Source organism: Miniopterus natalensis, chromosome 5, assembly GCF_054644295.1.
Source record: "Miniopterus natalensis isolate mMinNat1 chromosome 5, mMinNat1.hap1, whole genome shotgun sequence".
NCBI classification, from domain to species: Eukaryota; Metazoa; Chordata; class Mammalia; order Chiroptera; family Miniopteridae; genus Miniopterus; species Miniopterus natalensis.
In genome coordinates, this window is record NC_142085.1 from 91,252,228 (window position 1) to 91,279,556 (window position 27,329).

The window sequence follows — 27,329 nt, forward strand, 5'->3', positions numbered from 1 at the left end:
GCCCAGGCGATAGCGTATAGACTGTGCATTAAACACGTTACACTGTGTGTATCGTAGAGACGGGGGGGGGAGGCTGGTGCGAGGAGCCTGCTCCCGAAGTTGGTTTCTGTGCATTTCTGTTTTCTGACTCGGGAGTTTTCACAGGTGCCCTGGGCGCCTGCTGTGGGTGGTCGGGTCAGTGTGGCTGCTCCGGGCCACGTGCTCACCTGTCTCTTCCTCGCTCTAGTGTCCTCCTGCGACCAGGAGCAGCAGTCGGCCCTGGAGGAGGCCCGGCAGCCCAGGAACGACAACGTCGTGATCCCTGAGTGCGCGCACGGCGGCCTGTACAAGCCGGTGCAGTGCCACCCGTCCACGGGCTACTGCTGGTGTGTGCTGGTGGACACGGGACGGCCCATCCCCGGCACCTCCACCAGGTAAAGGCCCCCTCACGGGGCGGGGGCGGGGTGGGAGCAGGAGCGCGGAGCCCCACAGTTCCCACCGCACCCCGACGTTGCCCCGCTTCTCTGTGCTCCGTGTCTGTGGAAACCAGCGGCTTGGGCCACGGGAACTGAGGAGACGATCCCTCGGAGGGCCACCGGGACTGACGGCGTGAACAACGGCTCTTTCCAGCACTGGAGAGCAGGTCTGCTTCGTGAAGGGTGGAAGTTTGGAGAGCGGCTCTGCTGTCCGGGGTCACGGTGGCCTAGAGAGAGTGTCGGGCGTTGACTGGGTCTCCCCGTGGTCCCCAGTGTCAGCCCAGGAGCCAGCGTTTCACACGCCGAGGGCACCGACCGCCCCTGATGGCTCTGTGACGTGAAAATATGTGCCCCCTGCATTTGCCGCTCGGGGGAAAGCGCTCGGGGCAGGGGCAGGGGCAGCTCCTCCAGGGACCCGGACGCAAGGCACCTGCTCAGGTGTGAGTGTCAACAGAGCGCTTCCCGCCCGCCCCGATGGACACGGGCCTCGTTCGTGGAAACACTGTCAATGTGGGTTAAAGTGTCTTTGCAGCTTTTTGCTATATGACTTCACCTCTGGCTTTTCATTAATTTGCATACAAAAAGTTTACAAATATATCAAAATACCTCAGCTGTTGCCAACTTCAGCCATGAGTCTCACCTCTTGTGCCCGGGCACGAGGGAGCATGTTAACCCGTCTGAGTGATGTCCCCCAACTGTCCCAGGGTCACCACGGGGCACTTAGAGGAAGACACATAGTGGGGCAGCGCCTGGAGCCGGGAGTGTGGGGACCAGCTGGCAGACGCTTCCTCGCGACCATCAGCCACACCTGGCTGCCCGCCTGGCTCTCAGTAAACCATCTCCCTGGGCGCTTGGCTTTGGAAATTGGAGGAACAGCGTCCCATTCAAGCTGGGCCTTGGTGGCCAGCACGGCACCCACCCCGGCCGCAGGGACAGACTGAGAACCCTCTGCACGGGCTCATGGTAAGCCCAGCCTGGCAGCACCCAGCGAGGAGCTCCGGCCCGGGCAGGCCCCCAGGGCGCTCACGGGAGCCTGCACCCGCCTGCTCCGCGGCCAGGCAGCACGGGATCCTTCCAGGGGTTTGGTGTGGGATCTTTTGGTTCCTGTGCACATGTGAACCGGAGGACTGTCCTCTAAGAAGCCCCGGGAAGCAGGGTTTCTGCATATTTAGTAACTGGCTTGCGCACTGTGTGTTTAAGTCGGGGCGTTTGTTCCCTGGCCCGGGGCTGCGCCTCTCGGAGGGGGAGGTGTTGCTGGCAGATGTCTCCCTAGCACCAGCCAACAAAAACCCTCCAGCTGTCAAAGCCAGAGCTCCTCACACGGGCTCCAGAGTGATGAGATCAGCGTTTTCGATGCCGTCCTTCCAGGACCCGTTTCACATTATGATGGGACCAGAAGCGTAATTACCCCCTTTGCTCTCCCTCCTGACTCTCTGCCCAGACGGATCGCGTCTCGCCAGGGAGGGAGGCATCAGGTCCTCATTGCCCCGGCTCTGCCTCCGGGATGGGCCGTCTCTCCCCTCCGAGTTTTCGGAGACCCCCGCTGCGTCAGGAGACCCCGCAGACTCCCGCTGCATTTCCATCTCACTGGTTCACGCGCTTGTTCATGGTCACGATGCTGATTGTTGGCGACACCTCGACACCTTCCAGGGACTGCAGGAGGAGCCCCGAGGGGGCAGATGCTCCCTCCTCTCTGGGGGACCTCCTGCTCAGGAGGGTCAGGCAGCAAGTGGGGTACCCCTGGGGCTGCTGTCCACGGCCATGGAGCCCACACACTCAACCAGCCCGAAGCTGACAGCTGACAGCTCTGCTGGGGGACATTGTTTCAGCATCAGCCTCAAGGATGCAATGTTACCAAGCCCCAAAGATACAATGTTACCAAGCCCCAAGGATGTAATGTTACCAAGCCCCAAAGATTCAATGTTACCAAGCCCCAAGGATGTAATGTTACCAAGCCCCAAAGATACAATGTTACCAAGCCCCAAGGATACAATGTTACCAAGCTCACCTGCTCCCTCTGTGGCTTCTGCGTCACCTGCGGCCCTGACGACACGTGCTGTGCCTCTAACCACAAGGAAAGCCTTCCCTCCAAATCCTTGGCCCTCCAGACCCCCCTCGCTCTAACCGGCCGGAGTGCCACCCCTTGACCAGGAGCAAGTGAGTGGGTGTCTGCAGGACGGAGCAAAGGCTGCTCCGCATGGAGCCAAAACCTAGTTCACTTTTTTAAAAAAAAATGTTTTTATTGATTTTAGAGAAAGAGGAAGGGAGAGGGAGAGAGAGCTAGAAACATCAATACAAGAGAAACATTGACCGGCTGCCTCCTGCACGTCCCCCGACTGGGGATCAAGCCCCCAACCCGGGCCTGTGCCCTGACCGGGAATCGAACTGTGACCTCCTGGTTCATAGTCGATGCTCAACCACTGAGCGCACCGGCCGGGCTCCTCTGCCTCTTTGTGTCAGATGGACACCTCGGCCGTGGGTACAGGTGGCTGCGGGCGGAGCCCAGGCACCGCGGGCACCCCGTGAGGTGCAGTGCGCGCTGTGGGGCGGGCAGGTGAACCTGGCGGGGACAGTGGTGGCTGCTCTGGACAGGCTATCGGATGAAGCGTGGGTTGGGCCGGCTGCCAGCGACTGCATTAGTGCCCAGAGCGGAGAGATTTCCCTTCCTCTCCCTGATGGCTGATGAAGGGCTTGTCCATCTGCCGTTAGGCTCGGGCTGTTCCTGCCCGAATCGGGCCGCCCCCCACCCCGAGCGCCCGCTCTCCTCCCACAGGTGTCCTCGGCCAGGGGACCGGGAAGCTGCCCCCTCCCGGCAGAAGGCCGGCTATCTGATGGGCCGCCCAATGTCAGATGCTCATTTCTTTCTTATACAAATGAGTAAAAATAAAGGCTGTGGAAAGACTGGTGGCGGATTCAACGCTGGATCCGAGCTCTTACTCGAGACTCAGGGTCACTCACTCTCTCCTGAGACGGCCGAGTCTGCACGTCACCAAGTTCTCCCAAAGGCACACACTGCTGTCCCTCAAATGTGCATTTTTATATCAGTATCATGCTGGATTTGGAACAAAACCGGGATGACCACCCCGTGTGGCTCACTTCCTGGCTGCTTCAGGGTGGCGAGATCCAGGACTGGGGACTTAGTGGCCACACCCTCTGTCCCCCTTTATGCTGGGCGCTGTCACAGGCCCTACCCGGCCTCTTCTCTCCGAGACCCTATCAAATCCCGTGACAGACGGGGCTCAGGGGACAGGTTTCCGAGCCTGGATGGAGAGACGGAGCCGGGCGCAGCCTGCTGCTTCCTGCCGACTGTGGACAGCAGCTTGGCGTATACTCAGTGTCACAAAGATCCCCACTGTGTCCTGTGCGACCCGCTGCCACCACCAGGGCCCCGGGCCAGGGATGCGTCCTGCTCCATGCCCAGCGAGAAACGGAAGAACAAGCTCCCTTTCAGAGCCTCGACCCCGCTGACCTCTCTGATCTCTGCCCTCGCAGGTATGAGCAGCCGAAATGTGACAATACCGCCAGGGCGCACCCGACCAAGGCCCGGGACCTCTACAAGGGCCGCCAGCTCCAGGGTAAGTCGGGCGGAGGGACTGGGGGGACGATTGGCCACTCAGAGCTTCCTGGAGATTTGGGACAAGAAAGGATTTCGGCAGCTCTGTTCCCAGCGGGCCAGGGCAGCGTCCTCGGAGCGGTCGGCCAGCGCCGGCCGCCGGCCCGTCCCCGAGAGGCCTGCTGTCGGGCCGTGGCACAGAGATGTTGGTGCCGGTGGTGGCGGCAACGTTTCAGGAGCCGCACGTCTGAGCCCCGATATTTCAGAGCAGGGAGCGACATCCTTAACTCAGAATGTGCTCGCACGAGGCCCGCGCCCCGGCGTCCGATGTTTCTGTTTACGGAAAGAAAGCAGGACTTCGGATGTTGGCCTCCGACGGTCCTTTTGAATTGACCCAGCTGCTCGGGAAGCCGAGGGTTAGGTTCCGTAAAACCCGAGTTCAGCCTTCGCGTCGGGCGCGTTTAATTGCAGCCGCGAGTTTAACCTCAGAGCTGTTACAGATCCACCCACAAAGGGCTGTTTCGTGGGTGTTCTTTCATCAGGAAGCCCACGCGTGTTTGTGACCCATCAACACGGTTACTTTAACACGTGAGCCCCCAGGAGCAGGTGTGAGGTTAAAAGGGGCCACGTAAGGCAAGGACAGTGCCTGGCGGGGCAGGCAGGTGTCAGCAGCGTGGCCGTGGGTGGGGTCCAGGCGCGTGGGGACGGGTCGGGCATCACGCGTGACTCTGACGGCGTCGGTGAGCGGCTTCGAGCGTGTTGCTGTTCTGTTTCATTCCGACCGTTTCCTTTAAGCATCTCCCGATTGTGTACGTTCCGCCAAAGCCTCCGCGACACGAGTGCCACTCTGTCGTGTCCTCAGTGTGGAGCCCACGTGCGATCTGGGTCTTAGGCGAAGTCTGGACAAATTCCTGTTTAGAAAAATGTGTTATTTGCACTGCTACTGATAAAGGTTTTAGATGCTGACACAGATGTTTTTCTGCTTGTCGACAAGGATGAGAAGACAGGAGCCTCGGGGACAGGACACGGCCCCGCTCACACACGTCCAGCCACCCAAGGGCTTCGCAAGGAAAGTGCCTCACGCGCAGGGACGTGGCCTGGGGGCAGCCGGCGGGGAAACACGGCGCCTCCCCTGGCCCTGCTCATGCTGAGCCTTCCTGCCTCGGGTCCAGGTCTTTCCCGGCTTTGCGTCTGTAGTGTCTCCCGTTGGGGGCAGATTCGAGGACTCTATCGGGGACACTCTGTTTCTCCTTGTGCGTGGTCAGCGGGCTGGTCTCTCGTGACTCAGGCTTCTTTCTGCGGCATCTTGGTTGGGGGGTCCCACAGGGGGAGGGAGGGAGGAGACGGCAGGAAGGCGCCAATACAAACACCCTGTGGAGTCCTAGCTGAGCCCCTTCTGTGCATGTGACAGCTCACCCTCGGGAGCTCGATTCACAGCTGAATCGCCCGCTCCCTGTGCCTGCGACCCTGCCCGGGAAACCTGTGGCCTCGGTGTCAGGCTTTAACAGCGGTGCGCAAAGGTTTTCCGAACAGGAAACGGTGAATCCAGCCCGTCCCGGTTAGAAAGCCCTCGGTGGACGTTTGCTGGTCTCAGTCACGTCGATTAATAGTCTAAGGATCTGGGCTCTGTCTCTCCTCGGCCAAGAGTTCAATTTTTTTGATGATACAAAACTGCATGGTTTCTAAGTCGCACTGCATGTGGTTTTTGCAGACACATGAACACGCTCATTGATGCCCTGCTGAGCTTTGTAGTCGGTGAGGTCGCAGTGACAGAGGTCACGGTGACAGAGGTCATGGTGGCAGAGGTCATGGTGGTAGAGGGCACAGTGACAGAGGTCACGGTGACGGAGGCCTCGGTGGCAGGCAGCTCCCCCGTTTCCGGGCCGGGGTGCGGGCAGGGAGCTCTTCACGGTGGAGTCCGGACACTGAACACTAGCCTGGGTTCCTGATGTAAAGGCCCCTGGTCAGTTGTCTGTGGGGATGGCCGGTGGTCGACACCGAGAACTACGGTCCCGTCCTTGTTGGCTTGTCCGGTGTCAGATGCGCCCTTTAGAGGGAGGACGTCTGAGCACTGGGGTGGCACAGCGATCGGGGGAAGCGCAGTGGAGGGGTCCTTGTCCCAGTTACGGAAGCCACGCCCCGCTCCCCTGAACCGGAGGAGGCCGCGGGCCTGTCACCCACACGCCGCCTCCCGGCCTCAGACACTAACCAGAGGCCCCGGCGAACAGCCATCGGGTCGGCTCGTCCCCCGGGTGGGCGTTTGGAGGACTCTCTTCTCCACCACTTAATCATTTCGATTTTTTGGAGATAATTACCCTTATTAGGGAAAAACAACTAGGTCTTAAAATAACTCTGGGACTGAGCTGTTGCTGGTACAGGAGGTTATTCCCAAGTCACACGGCGGCAGGTTGTGCCGGCAGCTACCTCCAGCCCGGGAGGCTGAGCATCGCCTTACAGGGGCCCGTTCGTCTTCAGTAGCTTTTCTCAGCTTCAGCCAACGAGGGCCCCTCAGTTTCCATGTCGAGCTGGTGACCCTCTCACGCCCAGGCCCCCGGTTCGGGGGTTAGTGGACCGCGGATATTGACTGACACCCTTTTCAGGGCAGTTAGCAGACTCCCAGCTCACGCCACTGGAGAGGAAATGGCCATTTAATCTTCAGAGGCCAAGATTTCGCCACGTGGAGGGGGCCACCCTCACCACCACCTCTGCACCTGGGCCCCGCACCTGCGGAGCGGCGTTGGTCCTGGTCAAGCAGCCCCTCTCCGCAGCGTCCCCGCAGCTCCGTGAGCCCCACGGCCATGACCAGCCAGCAGGGCCCTGTCCCCTGGGTTCCCCTTGGGCTCCCCTGAAGCCACACACAGAGCCTTGTAGAGTCCGCAGCAGTGAAGTCTCTTTTCTCGGGGCTCAGTGACGGCAGGTAGAATGCAGGCCTGATTCAATCAGAAACCCTGAGAGCACCCCCCCCCCTGAATTTTTCAAGTCCTATTTCAGCACTATTGCAAAATTTTTCAGAATTAGGACTTTCTGACGCAGCGTAAAATGACCCTCAGCCTGTCTGAAGCACAGCTCGGGCTACTTTCCAGCAGGTATTTAGAGCTGAGCCCAGCACCTGTGCTGAGTATCGCCTGGCACTAAAGACTCCAGTGTTTACCTTTCCTCCAGCCGGACTCGGCCTTCGAGGCTCTTTCACAGACAATAGGAAATGTCAGTATTTCACCCACTGAAAACGTCAGCTTCTGTGGTTTCTGTGTCTGGTCCAATACCGATTTCGTAGACACAGGCCTGCTGGGTTCTAGCTGAGCAGGGAGGAGAGTCTTACATTCAGACAGGTAACCCTCTGGCCTGGGGGCGTGGACAGTGGGCACCGTGCTGTGCCCGGGGCTCCCGGCTGCACCGGGAGAGGCTTCGGACTGCCTGCCTCCCTGGTGCCGTCCAGGACCACGGCGCACACAGGTGAGGGCTGGTGCGCCGGGTGCGAGCGTGGACGTTAAACACCCTGTGTGGGGTTAAGAGCCGTCTGATGACATCAGTGTAACAGGAACGTTGCTCGTGTGAAAGTCCGGCTGGGTCCCTGTGTGGAGGGGACAGGGGACGGTTCCCAGGAGCAGCCCTTGGAGAGATCTGAGCTACGCTGTTCTGTGTTCTGACCACCGAGTTGATGGTTAATATGAAATTAAATTTGTAGGTGAGATGACTAACCCTTTAGAGGAAAATTGCCTTTTGTAGAATGAGGGATAAACTGACCCTCAACCCAGTGTCACCGAGGAAGGATGCTCCGGGTGACAAACCCGCACGGACATTTCTACCTGAAGACTTTGGGACCGAGCGCCAGGGCCACCCTGGGAGGCTGGTCCCAGCTCACACGTGTGCTACGGGAGCTCCTCACGGGAGCCCCAAAAGGCCCAAACAGGCACCGAGGAGCAGGTGGGGGGCCCCCTGCGTGGGGAGACGGGGCTGTGACGAGCCGGCCGCCTGAGCGGTGTGCACGGCCGTGGGGCGACCGCGCAGGGGCCCTGTCACCACGGCGCTGAGGGAGCCAAGGCCGTGCAGAAGTTCTTGGAAGCAGAGCAGTAAAACCCAGTCCCCCTCCGGGGAGGAAGGCGAGCCCTGCTGTGGCTGCCTCCCAGATAAAAACGTGGATTTAGAAAAGGTTCCTGCCTCAGATTAACGCAACCTGAAAACCACGAATAAACACGGAAGCCGAGCGAGGGGGTTTCATTCCTAGTGAAACGGGGTTTCTTTCCCCGTGTCGGTAACGCGCAGTGAGGACTGTTTGAAAGCGTCTGGGGCGGCCCGTGGAACATCCGAGGAGACCACGAGCACGCTTCAGTGTCAGTAACCGAGTGTGATGCAGGAGCAGCCTCGGTCTGAGGCTGTGGGGCCAGTGGGGTGTCCGACGTAACCACCCTCCCCCTGCTCTGTGCTCCCCAGGCCCCTCCCCTGGGCTCTGGGGCAGGTCCCGAGCTGCAGAGAGAGACCAGATGGTCTTGGCCACGGCCCCGGGCGTCGATTCTGCCACTGGGCCTGGCGGTTCCCACGGAGACGGGCATTTATTCTGAGCGTTGGCTTCTGTAGACCGTGGTTGTTGCAGAGCTTGGGTCCCCGACCTTGGGCGACTGTGGGTGAAGGTCCTCGAGGGCCCACAGATCCCGTGCAGAGATCTCCACCCTCTGCCGTGGCTGTGGGAGGGGAAGGGGGGCCCACAATTTCTGCTCACCGTTTTTAGGGGCGCACGCTCTCACAGCGCTTGCAGCCCCAGCCTCGAGAGGACTCTCCTCTGCTAGACGCACGTCCCTGGTGCTGGGCCCGGTGCTCCACGAATGAGTGTCTGAGCTCAGCCGTGTGTGCTGAGTGGCCTCTTGGCCTCCCACGGACCCTGGGTCTCCCTCGATGTCCCCACTGTTTCTCCTTGATTCCTGTCTTATCGGAATCAGGGTGGGGAAGGGCACCATGGGTCGCTTTCTTTGGAAGGGCCCCGGCTCTCTCGGCGTCTCCGCTCCTCAGACCCTCTGGGATTCTGTCCACTGCCTGGGGGGGCTCCAGGCTGGTCTGGGGTCAACGGTGCCTGAGGTCTGGTTGCTGAGGATCTAATTAAATCGGTGTTTTGTTGTCTGGGAACTTTCCATCCAGCTGGGATTAGGGTGCACAAATCATCGGCCGAGTTTCCACCAGAAGGGACCCCGCGCCTCTGAGGTTCAGCAGCCCCTCTGTGCAGCAGCCCCAGGGGACCGAGAGTCTCAGGATGGGGCTGACTGGTCAGCCGTGTATCGAACTGACCCACCGCGAAGGACGCAGCGGGTGTGTGACGGGTCAGGGGACAGCAGTGGGCGGGCACGCCAGGCCCCCGGGTGTATCAGTGTGTGTAACGTGATGTGTTCCGATGTCCATCATGGTCTCACACTTTCACGTGGAGATTTCACAGCTCTGCTGAGGTTCAGGCGTCTCCAGAGTTCGTGAAGCTGACCGCTGACCCCCAGCTCGTGTTCCCTTTCTGAGCTCCTTACCTGGCTTGCAGGGGCAGGCGGCTTGGCGAGGTCCCCGCTGGGGGCACACGCGTGATCCGTGTTCATTCTACGGCACGGATCCCCTCTCAGGCCCCCTGGGTCGGCATCTGGACAGGCCCCCGTGGCCACCGTGTCTCCTTCCTCTGCAGCTCAGGGCCGTTTCCTGCAACATCTCCCCTCGTGAAAGGTTTGTGGGTGGAAAGAATCCACACGGACGTCGCTGGTTCGATTCCCTAAAGTCAGCAAAGCCCAGGCCCAGCGGAGCCGACCCGCGAAGCCCCAGAGGAGACCAACGTGGAGCCCTGGGCGCCGGGCAGGTGCCGGCGGGTGAAGGGTGTCGTGGCCTCAGGAAGGCGGGGAGACGAGGGTTCCTTTCAGCCGCGAGAGCTGTTCCCTCGGGTGCAACGGGGGCCCCAGAATCTATCGGGGACTTTGCGACGCTGACTGTGGCCCGAGTCTAGGTGACGAGTGACTGGGGAGGCAGCTGGAGGGGCTCGGGGAGGGGCTCTCGGGGGACAAGTGAGGCGCAGGGGGCGCTGTGAACCCCTCCAGGGGCAGGGCAGGCGCTTGGCCTTCGGGGCGTCACAGCAGGTCAGCTTGTTTCGGTCTGAAGTGTCCTTTCTTACCTGTTTCTTTTGTTTGTTAATTGCGACCCAAGCTTATTTTTTCCATTGATTTTTTTTTTTTTACAGAGAGAGGCAGGGAGGGAGGAGGGGGAGGAACACGGACGTGAGAGGGACCATTGCTAGGTTGCTCCCACATGCACCCCGACCAGGGCTCGAACCCGCAGCCCTTGGCCGGCAGTCAAACCCGCGCCCCTTCGGCGTGCAGGCCGGCGCCCGACCACTGCGCCACACCAGCCGGGCGAGTCATTCTGTGGCCGACTCAAAGATTTCAAAGCTTCGGCAGAGAGCGGACATGACGCGCGGAAGAGACGAACGTTTCTTTAAAGGAGACGACAGCCCCGTCTCCCGTTCACTGCGCGTGAGCCCGGGCTCCACGGACCCGCGCGGGGGAGAGAGTGAGCGACTCAGGCCCAGGGTCCGAGGGCTTGGCTGCTTCCCCGGGAGGTTCCAGCGGCTGGGTTTCCGCACGGAGCCGTCTTTGTTTAGACTCGGCCTTAGTTTCTCGTGTCGTTCGCCAGGCTGTCGGCCGAGTCTGCCGCTTGGCTCTGGGCGCCCGGGCTCGGCGCAGGGAGAGCAGAACCTGAGACCCTGTTGCCTGGGCCTCTCTCAAGCCGCGGGCAGACCTGCTGCCCCGCGGGCCCAGCTGGTGAGGTGCCCGGAACGCGGCTGCCTCCGTTCCAAAGCCCATTAGGCGGCCCGTCTCCGTGTCTTCGTCTATCAGCGTTTACGTTAGCCTTTGCGCTGAAATCGGTTAAAATCGGGGGTCGTTCTTAAATGCCGACGTCCTGGCGGATTTCCAGGGTGAGTCCGATTTTCTGATGGGCCGAGGGGTCTGTCGCGGGCGGTTCCCTGAGCGGTGGCTCCGGGGGTCACTCCCGCTCCCGTCCCCGTGGAGAGAGGACACTGACCGGCTCCCTGTCCTCCTCGGGGGCCCCAGAGGCGTGAGGGGGCCGCAGCCTTGGCCGGGGGCCCTGAGCTCCTGGGATCACTTTCTCAGGGAAATATTTGGTTTCCCTTTGTCGTCACCTTGGCCTTTGTTGGTTTTTGCTCTTGCGTCCACCTTGCCGCCCTGTGTCCCTGGGTATTTGGGTCGTTAAACCCGGGATGTCTGACTCCTGTTCGGTGAGATTCGCTGGCGGGTCGCCGGTCGCCCCCGCGTGGCCCCCGGGCAGGCTGTCGGCCCCCGGCCTCGTCGCCGCGCCGACCCCGCGCGGCTCGTGGTAACGGCGGTGACTCGCGCGGCCGAGCGGCGGGGAGGCGAGAGCCCCGCTCGCCCGGCTCCGTGGGACCTCGGGACGCACCCGCTCGCTCTGGGTGCGAGAGTTTAGTGAACTGAGGCTTTACAAGAAATAAACCAGCTCGTCGGTGCCATAAAGTACGATGACCAAGCACGTCGGAGATGGCGGCTGATCCTTTACGACGGCGAGGGGCGACGCGTCACAGGTTTGCGGTTCTACAGCATCAGGCGGCCGGTCCTGCTGTCACCCCTGTTCCCTGAAGCCCCTCGGATGGGGCGGGCGAGAGGCCACGCTGCACACGAACGACCGAACGTGGGAAAAGGACCAGGGGTTTGGAAAGAGGGTTCCTCCGTTTGAATGGAGATCGTTCCTTAAATTACGTCTGTTACTTGAAAAAAGTAAGAGCAGCCGGCCGGCCCCTAAACCCCTGGGCACGGCCCACCTCTCGGACTGTCTGTGGGGGGACTTGGGGGGCTGTGGCTGGGCATGAAACTGGGGGCTGCCCCCTGGAGCGAAGAGGGACCCCCCTGCCTCCTGGGTCACCCTCTACCTGCCCAGGTCGCCGGCCGTATGGGGCCCAGGGGCGCAGCACTGCTCCGGCATCGGGCACCGTGCGGGGTGCTCCGTGCGGGGTGCTGGGCGCCTTGGAAGCCACCTCGTTACCCTGAGGTTCGGGGCAGTAGCAGCAGTGTTGCTGTTCCTGTGCACAGACCCGTGAAACTTGGTCATTAGCAACTGAATTCGTGGTGACGACCACGGGCTTCGCTCCTCGGCTGCGTATCTGGAAACATTTTGGAAATATTCTCGGAAATGCGAGGCTGTGTCCGCAGTCCATCCGCCATGGGCAGGGCGGTGAGTGAAATACAATCAGGAAGGGAAGCCCTTGTGCCCAGCGCGTGCCCCAGGTTTCCCGTGGGCTTTACAGGCGCACACACGATTCCTCGGGACGCCTCGGGCACGCGCCTGGTCGGAGCCCGTCCTGCCTGGCTCTTCCTTTCCTCAGCCGCCTGGTCTCGGAATAAAGAGGCTCCCCCGTCCCGCCCGTGGCTCCGTCATTCGCTTGAGGAACCTGAGTGGCGGGGCTCGTGCGCCACGTGGGACCGCACATCGCGCTAGAGGGGGTGACGTCCTGAGGTGCCGCCGGCAGTCCCGCGCCCTGAGAGGAGCCGGTTGGTGGTCACTCCTCCGGGACAGTCTCATCTCAGACGTTCTGCCTAAAGACGCTGTGGTTGGTTAGGGAAGGTGCCAGCAGCTTGGCTGCGAAAATCCAAGCAAAGCCGTTGTTTTCTCCGTAATCACAAATGCTCAGGGAGGGAATCAGGAGCAGTCCCGATGCTGACAACAACGTGTGGGTCGGGTGCCTCAGTACACGTGGACACGTGGCCCCAAACACCTCCCGCTCCGCAGCTGACCACGTGGCAGCCCGGGCCCGGGACCTGCAGAGACTCAGCGTCCTAAAGGTTGACTTGGGTCCTGCGTGTGTCACCACAAACCCTCCGTGTCCCCTGCAGGGCCTCCCTGTGTGAGCTCCGGGCCGGTGAAGACGGAGCTGGTCATGGAACACGGGTTACAAACACTCATCCCGGGAATGTCTGGATGACCCGGGGTGGCCCCGAGTCACCTGGGGGGACTCAGGAAACATAAACACACCCGCCCCCACCTCCCGCCCCCGTGTGCGCACACACACGCGCACATGCACACGGACACACATGCACACGCAATGCACACGCACACGTGCACATGCACACGGACACACATGCACACGCAATGCACACGCACACACCTACTCAGAGGCTTCTGAAAAAAATCAGAGGAAGGTGTTAATTCTCATGTTCAAATTCATTTCTTTCCTACATTAGCTTCCTATGCATTTGAAATAAAAAACAAACCAACAAAAAAACAGGCGCCTGGAGACTGTAAGCCGCTCACTGCTAAATGCGTCAAAGCTCGATTAATCAGTGTCACTGTCACCAGATACTTCCCACCGCATCAGGTCACTTACCTGCGACACCCCAGGTCTGACCCTTGCTCCCGCTCCCCTGCCCGGAATCCCGCAGCCCCCGCCCGATGGGCCACTCAGACCACGACACTGCGTGGACCGTGGCTCACGTGGCCCAGACACACCACACGGGCTCTCGTCAGAGGCTGCCTCCTGTGGGTGCCGCTGTCCCTCGGCCTCCCTGCGCCTTCGGGTGGCCGTGCGAGCGTGCCCGGTGACGGCTGCGATACGGGCCGCAGGTCTGGGATGCGCCGAGGCCGCAGCCCGAGGGTTTCACTTTGTACTGACAGGTGGGAAAGGAGAAACTGCAGAGCAGGTTTTCTGGGGCCAGTAACTTCTGTGCAGAAAGCTTCTGATTGTTAAAACCCTCCGCAGAAAGCTCAGAACACTCTCACTTTATATCAAGTGCAACACGCACTTTCAGGCGTCATGGCCGAGCCAGGGTCCCGAGGGCCCGGCCTCCCGGGGCAGACGAGGCTGCTGTCCGGGCCCCACTCGCTCCGTCTGACCCTCGGCTGGACGAGCCTCCGGGGTGGGACTGACGGGCCTGGGACTGGGCTGCGCACTTGCTGTGGGTCCAGGCGGGACCGGAACCCAAGTGTCTGCACGGAAATCTAAGGCAGTGCGAGTGTTTTACTTGGATTCCGCAGGGAAATGGGGTCGAGCGAACATCTCGGGCTGAGCTGTGGACTTTATTTTCCCACAGATTTGTAAACAAGTCGTTGTAATGATTCTGCTCTGGCCTTGAGAGGACAGCGGTTTCCTCTCTCCAAACGCTGCTGCGATTGGCTGTGAGTTCTACCCCGACGCGCTCGCCCTGCCGGGCTCCCCGAGTGGGGCTGTCCCTGCGAGGTCCCACCCCTGGGCTAAGACCTCTGAGCTGCCCTGCGTTCAGCTGGGGGGCAGGCTCGTGCCCACGGCTGGCCCTGAACAAGCAGGGGCTGTGTGAGGCCACGGCGCCTGCAGGCTGCGATCTGAGAGCACAGATTTACGGAGGCCGCTGGGCGGGCGAATGGGAGACGGACTGTGGTGTGAGGGCTGGCGCTGCGGCAGCTCCCTTGTCGGCAGGAGGCTTCCCCAGAGGGAGGGACTCGCTGCAGGAGAACCAGGGGCCGGGCTGGCTTCTGAGAAGGCCCGGGAAGGACAGAGGCCGCTGCCGTCACCTCCTGAAGCTGCCTGATGAGCGATTCTGGGGACCGGCTGGCTGTTTCTCTGTGTTTGACAGGGGACCGCGGGCTTTCTCTGTGAATTATAATCCACTTCTCCAGGGGCTTCTGGAGCTGTTTTCACTCTCGGCCTCCCTCCCCCGAGGAATCACGTCTGTTTTCTGACGTGTGTATTTAGTGAGGTGGAAGCCGGTGTGAAGGGTCCCTGTCTCGGGGGCTGACATGGGCTTTGAATATCAGTAACAAGGAACTCAGGTGCCCAAGGACACCTGTGACGATCAGTGTCAACGTGCCTCTCGCGAGTGACGCAATGAGCCCCTTGCTAGTAAGACCCCATCTCACCAATTCCCAAACATTAAAGCAACTTTTCTCTCCGTCACAGGAAAAACCCATTGTGCTCCGTGAGGTCTGTGACTTATGAAAAGATGTGTGTGCTCCTTTTTTAGGTTGTCCCGGTGCCAAAAAGAATGAGTTTCTCACCAGCGTTCTGGACGCGCTGTCCACGGACATGGTCCACGCCGTCTCCGACCCCTCCTCTGCCGGCAGGTACGTTGCATTTTGACCCCAGGGCCAGGCTCTGGGAAGAAGCCGGGAGACGGGAGGAAACCTGACCAGCTGGTCTAAGCCCAGCCGTCGGCTGCCTGGGAGCCGTCTGCTCCCCCGGACGCCCAGGGCGGCGAGAGGAGGCCCCTCCCAAGCAGGAGGGGGCTTTGTGGGTTTGGAGGGTTTTTGTCATGTGGTTAAACCACTGAAGATGTTGTCTGACTGGGAGAGTTTGGGCCACGGGATTTTCCCTGGTTCCCTCGGGTGGTGCAATGGGGACGGGCCAGGGAAGCTCAGATGGCTTCGTGCTTTGGAATTGCATTTTAGAGCACGGACTGGATTTTAAATACTGTGTATAAAATGTTCACTTTAAAGGTCTCAAGATATTATGTCTTTATTGTGGGAAAACAAATACAGGGTGTGTGTCCCCCCAAAAATGTAAACACACTTTAATAGCTGACAGCTCACGTTTGAAAGTGAAGAGTATTTTAATAAACACGGCCTTTATAATTATTCAGAGGGCACGTACACATTCTTGGGGGACGCCCTACGTGTCACGTAGAATGTACCATCTGAACTATCTTCAGCGGTTAGTTACCTGACACGGGGCGAACTCTGACCCTGGAATGGGACACGTCCTCTCCGCTGGCCCGGGAGACGCCCTGGGCTTCCCTGTCCTGGGAGATTCTGCCCGACCCCTTCTGTCCCTAACGGCCAATGTGAGGGTGGCTCCCAGTGTCTCGTGGGTGCGGCGCTCCGAGCCCGGGACCCCCTGAGAATCGGCAAGAACTGACCCCCCCACTCTGAGGAACGTGCTCTGATGGAGGACTCGAGCCTCCCCCCTCCCTCCGGCCCTCGTCGCGCCTCCACGACCCTGGTTTCTGGTTCCCTTCCCCGGCCACTCTCCTCTCTCTGTCTCTGCTTAAGAGTAAGCGTCAAGGGAAAAAAAAAAAAAAAAAAGGCATTCTAACGGAAACTTCTATAACTGGATAGTAAGTTAAACTTAAAAAGTCACCTAAATTTAAAATTGGATCTTACGTTCTCGGGAGGCTGCTCCTATCAGAGAAACTAAAATTGGAAGCAGTGGCCTCGCGGCTCCCTAGAAGCGGCTCCGGGTCTGAAAGTATCCAGCAGGGTCCGGAGAACCGGGGCGTTGAGCACACACTTCGCTCTCGGGGTGCGCGGGGCTCACCCGGGCCCCAGCGTGGGAGCCCGGCAGCCACGGGGGCGGTCAGCCCCTCTCCACACTGCCCCTCACTGTCCGCTGGCTGACGAGGCCACTTGAACTCCTGGGGCAGTTTCTAACCCCGGCTCAAGTCCAGGCCTCCTAGGGAAGGTTTTCTTAAATTACTCATATCTTAAAATACAGAATTTTTTAAATTCAAGGGAGAACCTCCAGGTACCACTTTAGGGTGTATTCTCATCTGCGCCTTCCATCGTCTGTAGGACACAGGTGACGTGACCATGAACCTCATCTAGGGGGGAGCACCTGGGCCAGGCTCTGCCGTGGGCCTTCATCGGCCGGCTGACCTGCACGTCCCAGAGCACAGAACGGGGGCCGGGGCGCTTTTTACCTCCAGGACGTGGCCCAGGCCAGGTGCACAGTTGGCACCCACAAATTCACTGTGTCACTTGCAACTTTGAAGCCAACTTGAAAAATTTTTGTTCAATCCCTTTTTCTAAGTTATTATTATTAATTTACTTTTAGAGGGAGAGGAAGGGAAAGGGAGAGAGAGAAACATCAACCAGCTCCCTCCCGCATGCCCCCCGGGGATTGAGCCCTCAACCCGGGCACGTGTCCTGACCTGGAATCGGGCCGGCGACCTTTAGGGGCTCGGCTGACGCCCAGCCAACTGGGCCACACCAGCTGGACTCTAAGTTATTTTTAAATACATGTCACGTTGAGTGGCCCATCCAGGCAGGCTTAGGCCTCAGGACCCTCTGTGATCGCACAGGGAGGGCCTCTCCGGGGCAGACGGGGGCCGAGGGAGGTGCGGCCGCGGCCAGAGCCCCTGACCTCCCGTTGTCCTTCCAGGCTCTCCGAACCCGACCCCAGCCACACGCTGGAGGAGAGAGTGGTCCACTGGTATTTCAAGCTGCTGGACAAGAATTCCAGCGGGGACATTGGCAAGAAGGAGATGAAGCCCTTCAAGAGATTCCTTCGGAAAAAGTCCAAACCCAAGAAGTGCGTGAAGAAGTTTGTGGAGTACTGTGACCTGAACAACGACAAGTCGGTGTCCCTGCACGAGCTCATGGGCTGCCTGGGCGTCACCAAGGAGGAGCGCAGGGCGAGCAGCAGGAAGCGGCACAGTAAGCCCGCCCGGCCCTCCCCCCGGCCCCCGGCCCCTCCCCACCCGGCCCCGGCCCAAGGCTGAGGTCTCCGTGTCTGTGCTGGTCCCCAGGTCCGAGGTGACGGGGATGAATAACGGCAGGTCACCTGTCCACAGAGGGGGAGGGGCCCGTGTGAAGACAAGTCCTTCATGGTCCCACAGGGTCGGCCTCGGTGTTGGGGTCAGACCTCGGAACTCCTGGCTGTACCTGGAGAGCCCTGCACTTGGTGCAGGTGGGACCTCTTGCTTCTGGGGTGCCTCCCGACAGGGCCCAGGCCTCCGTGCACCCCGAGGGGCAGGCAGGGTGGGAGCACCGGCCCGTTCCCGGGAAGGGGGCGCAGAGCGGAGGGGGGCAGGGTCTCTCTGGGTGATGTCGTCACTCACCAGGAGCGTCAGTCACTGCAGGAGGTCCAGGCGCCTTCGCCAGGTCCGCCTGGATGCGCCCACGTGCCTGGGTTTTATTCCCTCCTTGGGAACTGAGAGGATCCTCTATGACCACCCCCCCCCCTCGGTGCCAAAATTAGCTAGGCTTGGTTAAAGGTGGGAATTTTCTCAAAAATGAGCATCGGGCATTTGGGTACATAATTTGTTGTTCCTGGAACCCTTTTATTTTCTCTGCAGAATTTTTCTAAGGTTTTTCCTGCTTTGTTAAATTGTTTTCAGTTTGATTGTCAGCTGCCTTTTCCTCCCCCGTGTGATTTGAATCAGTGAAAAGTCAGGAAAACCGAAGTATTCAGGAGCGGACTCGTTGGGGTTTTCTAAATACCCAACAGTTACCATTTTCTTTGCTTTCCCTTTGTGTTTGTGAGTACGTAACAACGCATTTTTCATTCTAAAAAATATGAGAAATCAAATCAAGAACATACATAGCTCATGACCTATTATTTTCAGATACATATTCATCCGAAAATACAGGGTGTCCCCCCCAAATGTAATATACACTTTGAATAATTATAAAAGCAGTGTTTATTAAAATACGTTTCATTTTCAAAGGCGAGCTGTCGGCTGGTTCAGTGTGTCTGCATTTTGGGGGGACGCCCTGTATTTCTATGCTACACCTGTGCACTGTGACGTTTCACATACACACTTTCCAATCCCACGTATTTTCAGCAGTTACAAAAGATTTTGCATTTCAGTTATTGCAACAAAGATACATTATAGGAAAGTTTGATCTAAACTTTCACTATGACAAAAAATGCAAAAAAGAAGTAAAAAAAAGCTAAAAACTATTAGGAAACGTTGAAGCCAAAAAGAGAAAATACTGCTGAAGAATTCAGGAGAAAAGTCCCAGGAGATTACATCATGCCTCGCGGTTCCCCCAGTGACCATTACACAGAAACTCAGCCACTAGGAATTATCCATTTTAGACCAAATCATCTTTCTCAACCAAATTGCCAGGCTCGCTGCATCGCTTCCAGGCAGGCTGCCTCCCGGGTGTCGCTCCAGGTCACCTGGAAACAATCAGGACCATTCGATACCGATGACGTCAACTCTCCCGTCCCCACGTGGGGCGCGCTGGGGGCTGCAAACAGCCCCCCCTTTCTCCATGGACCTGCGTTGCCTCAGGTTTATTGGGACAACGGACATTCTGTTCCACTGAAGTGACTAAGGAACAGCATTATTTTCCTGCCCTTTGTATCTTTCATTTATTTTATTATTTTTTTAATCGTCACCTGAGGGTATTTTTTTCCACTGCTTTTCGGGGGGGGGGGGGGGAGACAGAGACAGAGAGACAGAGACAGAGACAGAGACAGAGAGGCAGCGATTGGCCGGGGCCAGGACTGGGCCTGCCCTTTGTATCTTTTAAATAGTGAGTTTTGCTTCTGTGCCTTGAATGAGATACTGCACCCGGTGTCCTTAATGACATTCAGACTTCTCATCTGTGCTGCTGGGCGTTCTTTTTCTCCTCAACACCTGAGAGCACTAACTTCTGCTGCTGTAACTTACCTGTAACCTGCAACTACCTCCTGTTACCAGGGAGACTGAGACTTGTCCTAAGAGAAACCAAGGAAAAAGAGGCGATTGTTAAACAGCCAGACTGGCTTAGAGTGGATTCAAAGTATCACGGCTTAGAGTGGATTCAAAGTATCACTAATGTTGTTTAAATTGGAACCAGTGGCCCCCAAGCCCAGGTTTTTAGTGAAGTAATCATTTCAGGGGAAGCAAAGTGGCTACAATTACCCCAATAATTGAACCATTCAAGCCTGCAATTGAAAAAATAGTCCGTTTATCTATTTATGTAACATTTTTACAATTTACTCGCTACCTTTGTGTTTTGAATTTTCATGTGATTGTGTTTCTTTAACGCAGCAAGAGAAGAAGGGTTTGAAAACAGAATGATTTTGCTCTCTCCTCAGTATTTTATTATCGCGTAGCTGGACGCAATCAATCACGGCGTCTGGGGTAAAAACGCTGCCCTCTGTCTATTGATTTGTTGAAAAGACATTTGTTGAGTCCTCCTTGCTCTAAAAATTGGCCAAGTAACAGAAAATAGACAAAACCCATGTCCTCCTAGAGCTTACCTCTTAGGGTAGAAACAAGCAATACGGTAAATCGGAAAGTCGGTGGTGCGATGGGGACGCGTGGGGTCGGGGTGAGGGCTGGATGTCGGGTGGGCAGGAAGGTGTCTCACGTGGTGACGCTCCAGTTGAGACTCAAAGGTGGTGCCCAAGGGAGCGTCCCCCCAAGGGGACCTCGGGGTACAGAGAGGGAGCCCAGGCTTAGGAGAGGTGAGAGGTCTGGGAGGCTGGGGGTGGGGGCCGGGGGAGGCAGCGGAGTGTGAGGGGCTTAGCTCGGACCCGAGGTCATGGGGGTGTGGCCAGGAAACTGAATGGAGGGAGGTGCGCCCTGGACACTGGGGCTGGGGACACTTGGGAGCCATCAGGAAACAACAGATACTTAAAACCACGGGACTGAGACTCCAGCGCAGGGTGGGGTTGGGGGGTGGGAGGAGAGACGCCTGGTCTGCTGGGCCTGGGGGTTTCGGTGCTGGGGATGGGAAGGGCGAGGGGCCGGGAGTGGGAGGGCCACCGGGAGCCCTGCGCGGCCGAGGGGAGTTGACCATGCCCCGGGCGGTGGGCCGGGCGCGGTCTCCTGGGACGGAGCAGCCGGCTGGGGCCTCGGCCCGTCTCCGCCTCCCGCTCTTCCTCCCGGCACCGAGCGGTGAAGCAGCGGAAAACGCCAAATCTCGAATCTCCCTCGAGCTCCCGTTTCCCTGGGAAAACTTATTTTGAGCCAAACATGTTCATTTCTCATGACGTAAATAGAAAAGCAAAAGTTTTGAAGGGCCTGGTGTGGCGCCTGGGGCCTCATCGCCGGACTCCCGGCCGGGCCGCCGCCCGGAACGACTGGGAAACGGGGGAGACGGTCTGCACCTGCGCGGACGCGCCTCTGGAGTGTTTGGTAAAACGAACATGCCCCTGACGTTGGCGGGAGCTCGTGTCGTGTTAGACAGCGTTTACCACACGTCAGTTGCCACCCACAGCTCATCGTCTGTGCTCTCCCCGTTTTTCTCACGAAAACACGTTTGCTAGTTGCCGACATCGGCCTGAAGTCATACTGGCCCCACCCTGAAGAAACATCTCGAACCTTTCGCTGAACGTAGGGGGTGCCCGTGTTAATATCTTCTTTCTTTTCTCCCTGGCAGCCCCTAAAGGCAACGCGGAGAGCACGTCTAATAGACAGGTGAGTGTGTCTCTATCTCACCCTTAATAATTGGCTGGTTTACTTATAGCTGATAAAAATTCAGGGCTCAGTGGCTGAGCGTCGACCCAGGAACCAGGAGATCGGGGTTCGATTCCAGGTCAGGGCACGTGCCCGGGTTGTGGGCTCGATCCCCAGCAGGAGGCGGCCGATCGATGACTCACTGATGTTTCTCTCTCTCCCCCTCTCCCTTCCTGTCTCTTAAAAAAATATATATATATAAAAATTCAGGGTTCTGTAGAATTGGAAAGTCAAGTACCTTCCAAAAAAAAAACAAAAACAACCCCCCAAAAACCCCCCCGTACAAACAGTCCAGATGAGGCAGCATTTCCTGTCCGCCCCGCTCTGAACACAGCCAGGGACCCGCTCGGGTTCCATCAGCAACCAGTAGGTTAAGGCAACTGAAAGCTTTTGCCTTAATTTTTCCTTTTAGTATTTGAAATTTTAATTATTTTATTATTTTTTTTAAAAAAATGGAGTCCTCTTGTTTTATGGAAATAAAGGGTTGTTTTCAAACAGTCCGCCAGGGCCCCGTAGTGTGTTTCTCATGTTTGATGGCGGTTTCAGGGCCAGGAGGCCCTCTGGGCGTCCAGGTGAGTGAATCTCCCGTTTTCATCGGGATCCTAATGAGACAGGCGTTTGGCTCCGAAAGGGACTTTCCGTTCCCGCCGTGGGTTATAAACACACTCTGTGTGAGCGTCTTTCTCTGAATGTGAGCAATTAGAGACCGTCACGGTGCTCACGCCAGCACCCACCCGGAGTCTGGAACCTTCCCGGAGAGAAACGTGAGCCGACCCGTTTCTCCCGCCCGCGAAGCTGGGCGAGCCCGCCTTTCTCAGGACCCCCCGTCCGTTTATTTTGTCTCCCCCACCTGACGTCCGCCCGACGCTTCCTCAGGCGAGCCCCGTGCTTGTGGGTCCCGAGTGGAGGCTTCCAACGCACACCTTGGACGAAAGTTAAACCCGTTCGTTAGAAAGGTGCGGGATGCGGTTCTCTTTGTTCAGCAAATGTTTATGGTTTTAACTCTTTAAACCCCTCTGCAAGTCACTGGCACTTGAGGGCACAGCCGGCCGGCCCAAGAGCTGTCGCCCTCGGGAGCGCCCGGGGCGGCTGGTGTGGCCGGTGAGGTGGGATCGGCTCGCGTGATGCCCTCAATCCTGATCATCTAGCCGAGGAACGAAGCCTCGCCCTGGAGAGAGAACCCAGAGGACACGCCAGCTCCCTCCAGGTGCCTGAGCGGCCGCACTGGGCCGTGACATGCGGGCGGCTGCCGCGAGCTGCGGCCCTGGGATCGGCCCGAAAGCGTCAGCCAGCTGTGACTGCACCGATACAGTAACCGAGATGCACCCGTGTTTCCTCAAATAAAATAGCACCAAGCGCTGAAAGCTTTCGCTGCCTGAGTAACCAGAGACGGGAGGTATTAGGTGGAGGGGGGAAGGATGCCTGAGCTAGTGTTTAATCGGCAAGTGCGCCGTCTCTTTCGGTCACTTCTCCAGCTTCCACCTTGATTCAGAGGTGAGCAGAGCGGTGCCCTCGGGCTGGGTTGCTGGGAGGTTAGTTCCAGCCCCTCCTCCAGCCCCTTGGACCAGCCTCAGTAGCTGTAAAACCCCGAGAGGGCGAATCTTTCCCCCTCATACTGAAAACAGACCCCCCCTCGGCTCACTGCACGGAGACACCCCCCTCTCTTCCCATCACCTGCTCACGTCTCCGTCAGGGGAAAAAGTCGCCCCAGAAACCTCCTCACTGTCGGAGTCTAATTATTTTAAACAGTGAGCCAGGAGCACGGAGCACCTTACGTGGTCGGAATTGGTACACGTGGAAAAGTAGATCGGGAAGATGCTCTGCCGCTTTTCCTTCTAAATGACTTTCCATCGGCAGCCAGAGTGCAGGACTCACGTGACTTAAACTCCGCAAGGTGCACCTCTTCTTAGAGAGGCAAAGGGGTCGCCAGAAGGAGTGAGAGGAAAAGTGAAGGGGCCAATCACGCCTGAATCAAGTTGGAAGCATAAATTAGATCGTTAAAATGGTTTTGTATGTTAATCCACGGGGAGAGGAGCTTCTGGAGACCAGTGAATAGATGGAGTCCACTTACACTGTTAGTAAATGTTGATTTTCTCAACCAATGTACTTGCCCCGACATTTTTTTTTTTTTCTTTAATATATCTTTATTGATTTCAGAGAGGAAAGGAGAGACAGACAGAAACATCAACGATGAGAGAGTCATTGATCGAGCCCACAACCCGGGCATGTGCCCTGACCGGGAATCGAACCCCAATTGCCTGGATCCCAGGTCGACACTTAACCGCTGAGCCACGCCCGGCCGGGCTTGCCCCAACGTTTCTGATCACCGAGGGTTAGGGCTAGAAGGCGAGGAGTGCCCAGAAGGTCCTCCCTGTTTTTTATTCACCGTCGCAGCCAAGATCTCCAGCCAACCCGCTTTCTTCTTACTTGTTTTAAAACATTGCTTTCCCCTTGCTGTCAGCAGCTAAGACCGTCTCGCCCCCGGAAGGCAAGCCTTAGTCTCCGCAGACCCGAGGGATGCGAACCTAACGACGTCTCCTTTCTGTCTCTTTTCTCAGCAGAGGAACCAAGGATGAGAGACGGCTCAGCCACGGCGCGCCTGGACCTGTGGGAGGCTCCCTCACCAAAACCCAATTAAAAAACAGAAACAAAAACACATAGTACTTGCACTTTGTATTTTAAATGTAAATTCACTTTGTAGAGATGAGATATTTAAACAGACTGCTTTAATCTGTGAAAAGGGAGGGGCTGGCTTCGGCACATTAATCACATACAATGTATGTGTCCCCTCTGACCTTGGACATCTGTAGTGGGTGGCGCTGTTCTGGGTGGATTTCAGCTTGCTCCCTGGGTCCCACGTGTGTGTGCCTAGAGGATGGTGGCCTGGGGCTCAGTGGCTCCATCTCTGTGGCTCCTCAGTGACACAGGGTGGTGGCCTGGGACTCAGTGGCTCCATCTCCGTGGCTCCTCAGTGGCACGGGGTGGTGGCCTGGGACTCAGTGGCTCCATCTCCGTGGCTCCTTGGTGGCACAGGGTGGTGGCCTGGGACTCAGTGGCTCCATCTCCGTGGCTCCTCAGTGGCACAGGGTGGTGGCCTGGGACTCAGTGGCTCCATCTCCGTGGCACTCACACTTCCGCTAGCCATTGCATTGAGAACTCCTGTCCTTGCAGCCTCCTGGGGTCCCTGTCGGAGCTTCACGCTTCCATACAAATCTGTCACCTGCTGCTGTCCTCGAGTGCAGTGAGGGTCTGTGTGTTCCTGGGACTTGGTTTGTTTGTTCTATTTTCCCAAGATCCCGCTCCCGCCACGTTTGCAATCACAACAGCAGGTAGATGCCTGGGGACCTGGGGACAGTTCTGAACCAACTTCATGTGTGTGCTTTGTAACCTCAAGCTTGGGCTCAGGTTAATCGGGCAGTAAAATCGATGTTAGGGGGCTGTCCCTGTCGTCCACGGGCAGTGGGCAGGTGTCTGATGGCCAGAGAATAAATGTGATCAGGCCGAGACCGGGGTCTACCTGACTTTTGCCTCTCACCTGGCCTTACCCACCCAGAACCCCTAGAAGGTAAAATTATCACCTGAATCACTGTGGACAGTCTCCTTAAAGACGGCGCAGCCAGGATAGGCTGTGCTCTGGGTGGCTTGACCGTGGCAGGCAGGGAGCTGCGCCCGTAGTTCCCGTTTCTCCTCAAGCGCATAAGAACTTGTCACTGGGAGATTCTTCTGGGGGGCACGTGGGAGGAACGGGTCAGGAACCGAACGCTCACCCTGCGAGCCACAGGACCTGCCCGGTGTACAGCCAGGGGCACTGTGAGAGTGGATGGCGCTCACTGAGTGGCCTGGGAGGATGGTGGGAGCCCCGTGCAGCTGGCGGTGAGGCTCTCAGCTCCCAGGTTCATGGGGAAACCATCTTCGTGGCCCCCATTCCCCAGCATGTCGTGTACACGGTCCCTATGAACATGCATGAGGACCTGTTGTACGGCTTCTTCCTTACTTAAATGTGCAAAGTAAAAGCTGAAACTCTGGAGCCGCAAATACAGCTCACGTGTGTGTCATTGTTGCTAAGGAAACAGTCATGATCCTAAATTTATTGGATAATCTTTTATATTTCTGAACTTTGAATTTAATCATTTTTCTTAGATTGAAATAAAATATACTATCAAGACTGTCTCTCGTCTTTTTTTTCCGGCTAACTACAGTTTTATAAATGCTTAATTTTAGGGTGTCTACCGGGGGGAGGCATGGACTGGAGTCTGGCTCCACCCCACGGCTGTGTGACTTTGGATGTGTTACTGAACCTTTTCCTGCTTTGGATGGTCGGACGCACCTCCGGGGCGCAGATCCTATGAGTCAGTGTGTGTGACGAGCCTTATTTTGTGAAACAGCCCTGTGCTCGTAAGTCCCAGACGAGCCTGTGGACACTCCTGCTGCCCGATGCCATGGGGGCCAGAAAAGAAATGGAAGAGGCTCTTATTTTGATGAAAGTGGATGCTGTTCCCTAAGTCACACAGGACAGGCCTACGAGGCCCCTTCTCTCCCCAGCCCAGGGCCCTGGCCTGGTCAGAACCCCTTCTGTTCCACTTGGCCGTGGCTGTGGCTTTTTCCCTCTTCCCCCACGTGGTTGACACACCGCACTGTGTAGTTTCAAGTGCACAGCATCAGGACTTGTACTGCGAAATGACTACCACGGGCTTAGGTAACACCTGGCAGCCCAGGGGAGAACCCTTGTTCTGCTCCTGCTGAGAACTTTCAGGATCTGCTTTCCGAGCCTGTCCCAGGTACACGCAGCGTCAGCGACGGTCACCACGCTGCGCATTACTGCTGAAGCGTCCGAGCCGGCCAGGCTCCCTCGGGGTCCCCCCTTTCTTGCTCAGAGAAGAGGTGTCTTTGTAAAACCCTATCTCAGCACCTCAGCTGTGCAGTAAGGACGATGCTGGCAGGGGTGTCAGGAGCAAGGCAGCTGTCAGGACAGCCTCTGGGGAAGGTGGGGCTGGGGCTGGATTCGGAGCAGATGGGAGCAGGTAACGTGTCGGGAGGCTAAGCCCGGGCGGCTGAATGAACTTGCATGGAGGCAGGAGAGGGAGGGGCGGGGAGTCCGCAGGCGGGGAGCCAGTGCGCCGGGCTGCCCCAGATGGTTCTCATTGCCAAGCATTAAGATTCAGATCTAAAGCAGAAATCTGTTTTCCTGACGTACCTGGTGCAGCTGGTTTCAGTGATAGATGCCTCCCTCCCCGAGTCCTCCCTCGCCTGCCTTCTCCTGTTTAAAAGGCTCCCCTGCATCCTTGTCAGAAATCGCCAAGTTGGACATTATTTACAAAGCCCTACCCGCTCATAAATCATGCCCGTGATGTTACACCAGGCTTTTTTCGTAGTTATCAAGGTGAAAGGTGTCAGCGTTTTTGTAATCAATGTGCAGAAAGGACTGACATAGTCATCAACTGCGAGTGGACAAGCCAATCCTGCAGCCTGCAAAGCTGCTCCAGAGAGAAAGTAGGAATGTGCACAGCACTGCACTTGGCTGGGATGGCGGTGGCAGTGGTAATGGTAGTAATAGTGTTGAAGGTGATGATGGTGATGATGATGATGGTGGTGATGGTGATGATGATGGTGATGATCATGGTGATGATGATGCTGATGGTGGTGATGATGGTGATGATGATGCTGATGGTGGTGATGATGGTGATGATGATGGTGATGGTGATGATGATGATATTGATGATGATGGTGATGATGATGACGATGGTGATGATGGTGATGATGGTGATGATGATGGTGATGATAGTGATGATGGTGATGATGACGATGGTGGTGATGATGGTGATGGTGATGGTGATGATAGTGATGATGATGATGGTGATGATGACGATGGTGGTGATGATGGTGATGATGGTGATGGTGATGGTGATGATGGTGATGATAGTGATGATGGTGATGGTGATGATGGTGATGATGATGATGGTGATGATAGTGATGATGATGATGGTGATGATGACGATGGTGATGATAGTGATGATGGTGATGATGGTGATGATGGTGATGGTGGTGATGGTGATGGTGGTGATGGTGATGATAGTGATGATAGTGATGATGATGATGGTGATGATGATGATGGTGATGATAGTGATGATGATGATGGTGATGATGACGATGGTGATGATAGTGATGATGGTGATGATGGTGATGCTGATGATG

At 57.4% G+C, this 27,329-nt stretch overlaps 1 protein-coding gene across 4 annotated transcripts in view; it reads left to right on the forward strand.

Moving 5' to 3' along the window:
* Nucleotides 1–25,303, forward strand: part of SMOC2 (SPARC related modular calcium binding 2) — an 89,819-nt gene extending 64,516 nt beyond the window's left edge. For 3 of the 4 annotated variants that reach the window (XM_087817754.1, XM_087817755.1, XM_087817757.1), the window contains 5 exons: nt 227–413; nt 3,948–4,030; nt 14,988–15,087; nt 17,120–17,394; nt 21,061–21,160. In XM_087817754.1, the coding sequence (XP_087673880.1) occupies nt 227–413; nt 3,948–4,030; nt 14,988–15,087; nt 17,120–17,394; nt 21,061–21,125 (710 nt within the window). In that variant the 3' untranslated portion in view covers nt 21,126–21,160. Of the gene's footprint in view, nt 1–226; nt 414–3,947; nt 4,031–14,987; nt 15,088–17,119; nt 17,395–21,060; nt 21,161–23,695 lie in introns of those variants that run through there. The other variant, XM_087817756.1, reaches the window with a different exon arrangement.
* Nucleotides 25,304–27,329: the final 2,026 nt, after the last annotated feature.